At 33.8% G+C, this 10,523-nt stretch overlaps 1 protein-coding gene across 1 annotated transcript in view; it reads left to right on the plus strand.

The window, feature by feature from the left end:
- LRP1B (LDL receptor related protein 1B) overlaps positions 1–10,523 on the plus strand; it is a 1,324,618-nt gene that overhangs the window by 1,135,554 nt on the left and 178,541 nt on the right. The window contains exons 57-59 of the mRNA XM_023752441.1: positions 1,980–2,168; positions 3,026–3,174; positions 8,274–8,367. Of these exons, the coding sequence (XP_023608209.1) occupies positions 1,980–2,168; positions 3,026–3,174; positions 8,274–8,367 (432 nt within the window). The remainder of the gene's footprint in view (positions 1–1,979; positions 2,169–3,025; positions 3,175–8,273; positions 8,368–10,523) is intronic.

The raw sequence follows: 10,523 nt of genomic DNA on the forward strand, positions 1-10,523 counted from the left end.
ACCCAAGTGTTTATTAAACGTGAACTGTAGTTACTTACTGAATATTTAAAAGACTATGGTATTTTTGAGATGCTAATAGGCAAATTCTTACAATAACCACTTTTTGGAAAAGAAGTCAGTGGAATCTCTGGTGAACTGAGAATTTTTAAAGTAATGATTAACTTTTTGGACCCATATTTAATGTAATGTTGCAATTGCTTCTTCATATCTAAGGAAATATGAATTGAATGTTTCTGAGACTTTCAACTTTTTCTGGAAATTTTTATTTTATTTTGAAAATTTCCAAACATATACAGAAGTTGAAAGATTGTTATAATGATCACCCATCACCAAGATTCATCCTATTGTTCACATTTGCCACATTTGTTTTATCTCCCCAAAGGAATTTATACAGCCAAAGGGGGGAAGTGGGAAGAGTTTGTATAAATAACTCAAACATGATTTATGCTGGTAATGTCCTCCTCTTCATCTTTCTGTCCAATCCCACTTATCATTTTAGTGATGGGCTCCCTGTGTATAGGACCACATAGATAATTTAGTCTGAGTATTTGTATCATATGTGCACATCTAAATTCTTCTGAGTGTTTACATATTTTATATGCATAATATCTGTTCTAAGGTGGATTTCTGGCCAGAACCTACTTATTAGTAATAGTCAATGGCTTAATTTGTCACCTATTTGGGAGAGTCGCATTTTATTTCTTTTATTTCTGTTTTTCCTAAGTCATAGTGAAGTCTCTGATTACATTTGTCCCATCAGAATAAAAATAACAAATCAGTAGATTTAAAATTTCTACTTCCAGATAACAATACAAATTAATTCAACCAAAGGACTTGTATGCATGCATATAAGCATAACCAATGGACATAAGACACTGGGGGGTAGGGGAAGCCAGGGGATTGTCAAGGGCGGGAAAAAAAAAGGAGACATATGTAATACTCTTTGTAATAATTTAAGCAATAAAAAAATTAAAAAAAAAAAAGACAAAAAAAAAAAAAAGTAAGGCCTGTGAAACACCCAACATTTATGTTATAAATTTTGATAGCTTTCAGTGGCTACTGAGTGAGACAGATGTCAAACATACTCAGTCATTAAAATTAATTTATAAAAATGTACCTATTACTTGATTTACAGTATCATTTTTAAGTAATAAACATTTTCTCAGAGTTTCTAAAATTAGACCTAAAAGTGAATACAGATGAATATATTGGAATGTGTGTGCAAATTTGGGAATTTCTTTTTTTATTATTTAACCTCCAACCACCAAAAAATTTATTGTATCTTATTTACCTGATAGGACCCTGTAATTGCTTAAAAGAAAAATGCATGTCTGTAATGCTCATTCTAGTGTTTACATTTAAACCCAGTCCTCTAATGTGGTATAATTATAAAACAATTTTAACCTGCAACTAAACAATTTTATGGCTGTTAAATCTGCATAATACATTGTTATCCGTCACACTTATTTTTCTCCATTTCTATCCCATCTCATTTTGCAAGTAAAAATACTCATAAAATCTCAGTGACTAAAATGGTTTATGGTAGTCTTATTGTCACTCTATCTGTAGGTAGATAGAAATTTCATCCTGGATATATAATTTAGTCAATTTAAATGTGGGAGAGAGCAGTACAATGACCTGTAGATTTAAGGATTTAAGTTAGAATTAGCTGGATATATACAGTGTTTAAATGTTGGATGTTACTTGTTTCTGGCGAAGCAGCCATTATTTGTGAGCAGGACTGCATTTATTTTCTTCCCAGTGGTTGAACCAAGCTAAATCTGAGCAAAGCACACTGCTGTGCCAGATCCTGCGTTCTCTTAACCGGTAATAAAGAACCTTGCCAGCCCGACAGGTTGTCACAGCAATTATTCACATGAAGTTCTGTAGCAGTTGTGTCTGTCAGCCCATGTAGTATTGAATATTTTAACTGGCAGTCTTCCAAGACTGAACATTAATCTTACCATCTCCTATTACAGTCCCTAATCAAGACATTCCAGGGGTGATTGCACTAACATTGTTTGAAGACTACATCTACTGGACTGATGGGAAAACCAAGTCACTCAGCCGTGCCCATAAAACCTCGGGAGCAGACAGACTCTCACTGATTAACTCATGGCATGCCATCACAGATATCCAGGTGTATCATTCTTATAGACAACCCGATGGTAATTATTCTTTCCATGATTTCCATAAATGCATCGACATCTTTTAGTGACATTCCATTTTTGTTTCCTCCAAGGTTAAGTGTAAATTTATTTTTAAGAAATATTGTCAGATTTTATTATTTAGCATAATAGTATAGAATGAATTTAGTTGATATCAAGCACTACTATTAAGGAATATGATTGGAAGCTCAATAATAGTACAAACAGTTATTGATTTGTTGAATCATATTAAGCAGAAATGACAATAATACAAAAGTAGTTGAAGAAGTAGACACTGAATTCTTGAAATAATTTATTTACAAAATAGTTACAGGATTCTTAGTTTCTGGAATGCTGGGTAAAAGAAATTATATTTAAGTAGCTCAAGGATTGTAAAAATGAGAAATATATTGTTTTCTTAAGCATATGTCTAATGGGAATTCTATCAGTTGTTTTTAAATAAAGTATTGATTATGTTGCTTAACATACAAAATTAGTCTAATAAACAAAGTGACTACACTGTTAGTTATAGATCATTATTACATTGTTTTATTTTACATTAATATTTCTAAACATATGTATGTCTTCATCCAAAATGCTTCTAGTCTCTGCTGTTATTTTTTTTTAGGGAAAATGATTTTTTTCTACTAAAATGCTTGTTTTTGTGGAAATGCATTCTTAAATTATTTAATGATAAAATTAATGCCATTGGACAACAATAGAATTTGTAACAAAATAAAATTATGTTTATAACCACTGTGTTCTTCATTACAAAGTTCTATTCAATTTCAAATTATGAAGCTTAAATGTCTTATTTCAAATATTATATTATCAGTCTTGATTATCCTGTTTTCTTGTTGTTTCTTTCTCATCTGTAGTCTCCAAACATCTCTGTATGATAAATAATGGAGGTTGCAGTCATCTCTGCCTTTTGGCGCCTGGAAGGACTCATTCCTGTGCATGTCCCACCAACTTCTATCTTGCAGTTGATAATAGGACTTGCTTATCCAACTGCACAGCCAGTCAGGTGAGTGGAGGTCTTGAAATCAATTCATAGGATGTATGGGCAAGCTGAATTTTTATTCATGTAAATACTTTTTAAAACATCATTTTTTTTGTTTTGCATAACATTAGCTAATCATTCCATACATCATAGATAGAGTTACAGAGTAAAGGAAAAGCAATTACAATATAATTTTTCAAATCATGAGTGGGCATAGCAGAATCATCCAAGGAGATGTGATGTATTTAAGGAAAGCAAGGTCACTGAGGCATAGGATGAAAACTAAGTTATGTGCAGCTTAAACAAACAAAGAAGACTCTTAGATGATCTGCTCTGTATCACCATCTCCATCCCTCTTCCATTCCTCAGTTGATGTGATATGGAAAAAATGAATTGTGTCAAAAATGATTTATAGATTTTTTTCAAATTAAAATATTTTATGATCTAAATATATTTTTCTGAAACCCTTTTTTCTTCAAAATGTTGTCATGTGCAGTTAATATATCCCAGAATTAAAATTTTCTGCTTAATGATAGATGCATTGACTTGATTTTATTATTTAAAATTTTGGGCAACAGTCATATGACTATAAAATTTTGGTTTTGTTATATTTGAATCAGTATCTTGTTTCAGATAAAAATTCTCAAAGAAACTATGTCATTTGTGTGTGTGTGTGTGTGTGTGTGTGTGTATGTGTGTGTTTTATTTTTATTGATTTCAGAGAGGAAGGGAGAAGGAGATAGAAACATCAATGATGAGAGAGAATCATTGATCGTATGCCTCCTGAACTCCCCACACTGCGGGTGTAGCCCACAACCCAGGCATTTGCTCTGATTGGAAATTGGACCTTGGCCTCCTGGTTAATAGGTCGACACTCAACCACTGAGCCACACTGGCTGTGCTGTAATTTTTTTTTTTTAATGACTAATTTGGCCTGGCCAGCGTGATCTATGCTTTTGACTAGACATCAAAACCTCCTGATGGCAGTCCAAACAATTGCATGCTTCCTCAAGTATATGACAGGTGCACTAGAGGGCAAGGGTAATAACACTGATTATACACCAGAAACTTTTCCAACTTAATCTTCATAACAGTGGCCTGCACAAACCACCAGTCCTATTTAAAAGAAGACAAGACTGAGGCACCAAGAAGTTAAGTAACAAACCCTACATAATCCAGCCAATTTAAAGCAAAGTCAGGGTTACATTCACTAGAGGGCTGGTTTCAGAGACTGTGCCTTTAACCACTATACACACTGCCTCCCTGGAAGAGGGTCCATCTCTTCCCCTTTGTGCAGTTCTTTAATGTATGATGCTCATAGTCACAGCTGGAGAGGCAGGTTGAGCTGGTCTTAGCCTCTCTATTTCAAAAACAAGGAGACACTGAAAGAAATTCACTCTCTTCCATGGTGTCACCACTAGAACTGGAAAACCAACTAATTCAAATCAGAAAATTTTAATAATTAAGTTAGTCTTTTTAAAAAATATTTTAATAGTTTTTTTAAATATATATATATTAATTTATTTCAGAGAGGAATGGAGAGAAATAGAGATACAGAAACATCAATGATGAGAGAGAATAATTGATTGGTTGCCTCCTGCATGCCCCTACTGTGGGGGATCGAGCCTGTAACCCGGGCATATGCCTTTGACCGGAATCGAACCTGGGACCCTTTAGTCTGCAGGCCGACGCTCTATCCACTGAGCCAAACAGGCTAGGTATTTATTGATTTTTTAAAGAAAAAGTTAATGAACATCAGCTAATATAATCCTTAGTGGTTATCCTGATAAGCCTTGTGGATTATGTAGCCATTTTGTCTCTGATTCTTTCAAAAAAAGTCAGTTTATAGAAACAAATTTTAATCAGGTAGACATTAAAATGAAGTAAATAATCTAAGTATTTATAAATCAGACAATTAAGTTTTCAGATATAAATGTTGCAGTTTGAATTTATCTTATTAGAAAATTTTGATTTATTATCATCTAATGATTGCAACCAATAATATATGCCCCCCAAATGATATTGTGTTTTAAAAAAATAAAGTAGGTAAATCACACCAATAAGAATTATGTTATAATTGAAAATAAACATAAGAAAATCTGTACAAAAATTAAACCAATTTTATAGTAATAACAACTTCAAATATTAAATTTAAGTCATTTAAATTGAAAATAAAAAGTAATTTAAAATGGCTTTACTTATCTTTTAAGTAAAGATAAGTTTGTTTTCAAAATATTTATTTATTTATTTTAGAGAGGAAGGAAGAGGGAGAGAGATAGAAACATCAATGATGAGAATCATTGATCAGCTGCCTCCTGCATTCCCCCTGCTGGGGATCAAACTCACAACTCAGGTATGCAGCCTTGACCGGAATCGAACCCAGGACCCTTCAGACCGCAGGCTGACGCTCTATCCACTGAGGCAAACCAGCTAGGGCGAGACTTTTCCTGTTTTAACTGAACTTCACCTCTAGTATATGTGGGATTTGCATTTTATTCCTGTATCTGTTTAGTAGACATGTATTTAGTAGTTTATTTATAGCTTCTTTTTGTGAGTGATAATTGCAGTCTGCAATTTACTTTATAAAGATATTGGTCTTGGAGAACATTTACCATGAAGAATATTTTATATTTATATTCAGCATTAATCTTTTTTTTGTTGTTAATCCTCACCCAAAGATATTTTCTCATTGATTTTTAGAGAGTAGAAGGAGAGGGAGAGACAGATAAAAACTGATGTGAGAGAGACACATCAATTGGTTGCCTCCTGCACATGCCCCAACCCAGGCAGAATTGAGCCTACAACCTAGGTACATGCCCTTGACTGGAATCAAACCCAGGACCTTTCAGGTTACAGGATGATGCTCTAACCACTGAACAACCAGCTAGGGCTAGCATTAATCTTTTTAAAGTTACTGTATTTAAGTATGAAAAAAAAATGAAGTCATGAAGCCGAGACACATCTTCCTCTGAGAGTAAATGTTGACTAGCATAAAATATAATGGAAGTATGTTTTACCCCTGCCTTCTCTTAACTCAAAACCTTCAATAATCTTATTAAAACTGAAATGGCATGCAAACCAGAATAGCATATGTAATTGCAACAGTAGGTGTTTATTTAAATCAGGCATATTTTAGTGTATTTAAAAATGCGAATTTTAGATATGTTTTTTTCAAATCTTGACTGGGAAGACTTTGAATATACCCAGGAGAACTGAAATCTTCTTACTAATGTACTTTGCTATACTGAAAGGACTGGAAACGTTTAATGTTCAGGGCAATTGCTTTCATACTTAACCTTATATCCCCCAGATAATCACTATCCATAAAAGTAATATTTCCCCTCTCATAATTTATGAAAGCCACAGCAGCCATGACCAGAGACAAAGCCAACATGGAAAAATTGCTCCAATGGTCAGATCTTCCCCTGAAATAACATTGCTCTGTTGCTCTCCAGTATTGTCACTGGAAATAATAAGAAAAAAAAATCCACCCTCTTATTTAAAAAAAAAATAATGTAAATCTACTCTGAAGCAACTCCGTGATATCCAGACATTTGCAGCAAAGATTAACATCCAATTCTCTCTTACTTGAAGAAAGTAACAGTATTTTAAATGAACAAAACTTTTAGTGTGCTAATCCATTTTCCTTAGAGAAAATTGAACCTAGGCTATATCTTTCTATGTTGCAAATGTGTCTGGCATATAACATGCTTCAATAAATGCCACCTTGCTTTTAATAACTCATGTGGGGATTATAACAGAAACACTTCAAAAGAAAATTAATAAAGTTTATGAAATTAACTAATATTTTTAATTTCAGAAGAATATTGTGATGTTTTTCACTGAATTTCTATTAAAATGCAGAAGAAAAATTATAATGCTGCAACAAATATTCTAAACATGATCTATTGCTTGGTTTTTATAATTTAAAGTGAATCTTTTGATAGCTATTTCAGGTATATGTGCTCTCTGTGTGGAACGTATGATTTTCTTTGATTTCTTTTATCAAATCAGAGTAAGCCTAGAACTGAATGTTGCAAAGAAAGAGATTAGTTTGTGGTCTGAGATCACTAAGGAATGAATTGACTGAGCTTTCTTGATCTCTGTGTACATATGGCCAATAGCAAAGGGAGCAATAGTCCGTACTCTGCTTCAGGGGATGAATTTCAGTTCACATAACCTTCCTTACAATATTAATCTGGAAATTTTCACTAGCAACAAGTTACCCACATGCTACATAGCCTGTAGGTAAGTATTGCCATATAACATTTTCAACTTATTGAATGGTGTTTTAAATAATTGTAAGAACAAGTTTTATTATAGCAGTTTTCTTCTGTTTCCCTTTTTAAAAGCCAGCAGAAAAAACTATTGCAGCCTTATTTTTAGCTTTTTAGTTATCAAAATCTCTCTTATTTATCCGGAAAGCTCATGTGTATTAACTAAGCATTCTACAAACTGAAAATAATGTATCATTCTCACCTGCTTTAAGAAATATCTTAAGATTTATGTAGAGCAGATATTCATGATGACCAAAGACAGTATGTGTATGTTCAGGAAATTCCATGGAATCACAGAATGATGGAGCTGGGGAGGGTCCTTCAGATTATCTCCACCTCCTCATTTGCTGGCTAAGGAACAGAGACAGAAATGTGAATCGAATTGTCCAAGATTCCTGAGAAAATACAATGAAATTAAGTTAATCTAAATTAACTAAATTAAATTAACTAGGTACCTCTTCCTAATAATTTTTATCCCTGTTCAGTGTTTAGCAAACTTTTTCAATAAAGGGCCAGATAATAAGTATTTCAGGGTTTGCTGGCCACATGGTCTCTGTAGCAATCAGTGAACTCTGTCTGGTGCAATAGCACCCACAGACAGTATGTAAATGGGTGATCTCCTCTGTGCTCAGGCAGTCCCAGGAGGCTTACCTGGACAATGTGCTTTCCTGGAAGATTATTTTGCTGCTGATTGTTGTGCATTTATTCCCTGCCATGGAATTCTCTAAACCCACCATAGTTCACATTTGCCACAAGGGATTAGGCTAGGCTGCTCTGCCCTGGTGAGTTTTTAAATACCTGTTATATACGAGTAGGATTTCAACTTTCTTACTTTCTTTTTTTAAGTTTCGCTGCAAAACTGATAAATGTATTCCATTCTGGTGGAAATGTGACACCGTGGACGACTGTGGTGATGGATCTGATGAACCTGATGATTGTCGTGAGTACATTAGAGAATGTGGGAATTTAGAATTTAGAGCTTCTTAAATCCCTGACATGAAAACTTTAAGCTACATCTACAGAATCCCTTTCTGATACCTTTTCAAAATTATAAAGAAAGATTTTATATGTCTATATTTAAAAATACAACAAAAATTTGTTGCAATTTCTTGGGTATATATCTGTAACTACGTTTAGTGTGACAGCATCAGCAATTTGTTAGTTTTCTAATTTTATTCACTTATGGAATAACTACATTGCTTCATGTAATGATCAGAACAGTAACAATCAGCATGATTTTGACTTAATATATCACCAATCTGGAGACAAAAATGGGGAAGTTTTCAATGTCACTCACTGACTGAAATCTTACCATTAACGGATACAATTTTTGCACTTTCCTGTCAGTATTAAAATACCAAAAATCTATGAAAAGTCAGATTTTTCCAATATAGCTCATTAGTTTGCAGTTAGGCAATTTAGTATGCTCTTAGTAGTTGCCTTAAAGTGACTAGCAATTAGGTATGTCTGGACATCTGACTGTGATTGGCATTTTTTTAAAGCTATCTTTGGTAACTTTGATTGTAATGAACAATCGGCCGACTTTTCCTTGATAGCCTGTATAGTTCACTCCATGGGTCATTCCAATACTGTTCTGTCAATTTGAAGATACCTGCGTAGTCAATCATTATAATTCCCTCAACATCCCAGTGGATGGTTACCATGATTTGGCCTTGACATTTCCGTTCAAGATTCTTCTTAGGCTTGCACTAAAGGAGGACAATGTGCTGTCATAGTGAAAGCTAGCTGCTTCCTTCTGCAGATTTCCCACCACATAATTACAAGGCTGTTTCAAACCCACAGTCACTAGATAGTTACCTGACGAACTGTATTCCATCGCTCACTTGAAATCCTTTCGCATAGCTCATTTATATGTTTGAAAGCAGCAAGTAATATATTCAATAGGAAGAAAAAATGTTATGAAAGTCATCGCTTTTCTAATATTCTTTTTATGATTCTGAAAGATCCTCTGTTCTTTGATTTATTAATATTGTTTTTATTTTTATTATGAGAGATGACATATAAAAAGTATTATCTGAATGGGATAGATATACTGTTATGGCTGAGTAATTCTTTTTTAAGTTATTGAATTAAAATAAATATCAAAGTAATAAGAAATATTGAGTACCAATTGAGGTTTACTCATTTAAAGAAAGTTATTAATTTCCCCACAATAAGGTAAACTTTCTCTCGATATAGTAAAGAAAGTAAATACAACTGATTTGTGTCATTCATAGAAATAAACACACATAAATGTGTTAATTTAGTCCTCATGTGAACATGACCTTTCCCACCCAGATTCCCTATTGGGAAATATCACCATGATGCCCTGCACAGAGAGTCCTTAACACCAATGCTTTCCCTTCTAACATAGTTTCAGTTCCTGAACTCTACTTTAATCCAGATTAAAATTTCATGCTGCAATCAAATTTATATACAAAAATTAACTAAACATTTACTTTAATGAGTTTTGTTCACATTTATGCACTGACAGGATTGCAGTATTTAAATACTGACAATTTATGAAAAGTCAGACTGTATGGTGAGCAAACAAAACTTTAATGTCTTTTGAAGGGAACCTAAGAGACATCTGATACCTAAAAACCTCTTATCTTGGTTAAATACCAATACTACACATTCTTATTGGTGGCATTATCTTTGTGATTTTTAAAATATATTTTTACTGACTGTAGAGAGAAAGAGAGAGAGAGAAACATTAATGACGGGAATCATTGATTGGCTACCTCCCGCACCCCCCTAGTGGGGATTGAGCAGCAACTGAGGCATGTGCCCTGACAGGAAATCAAATCCAGACCTTCTGGTTCATAGGTCGTCGCTCAGCCACGGAGCCACATCAACCAGGTCTCTGTGATCTTTTAATAAATGATCTCTTACTTGGAGTTGATGGGTTAACAGCATTGAACATCTGTAGGCATAATTTAATTTCGAGAGTCATGGTGAGGTGGAAATGATGTACATGAGTCTGTGGAGTGTGTAGAATTCATTTTTGAGTAGCTATATCATCAACATTGGGGAGTACTAAGAGATACTGACAATACCTATACTTGTACTTTAAAGGACAGGAAAGCTTGATCC

The sequence above is a fragment of the Myotis lucifugus genome, unplaced genomic scaffold (genome assembly GCF_000147115.1).
Source record: "Myotis lucifugus unplaced genomic scaffold, Myoluc2.0 scaffold_32, whole genome shotgun sequence".
Classification (NCBI taxonomy): domain Eukaryota; kingdom Metazoa; phylum Chordata; class Mammalia; order Chiroptera; family Vespertilionidae; genus Myotis; species Myotis lucifugus.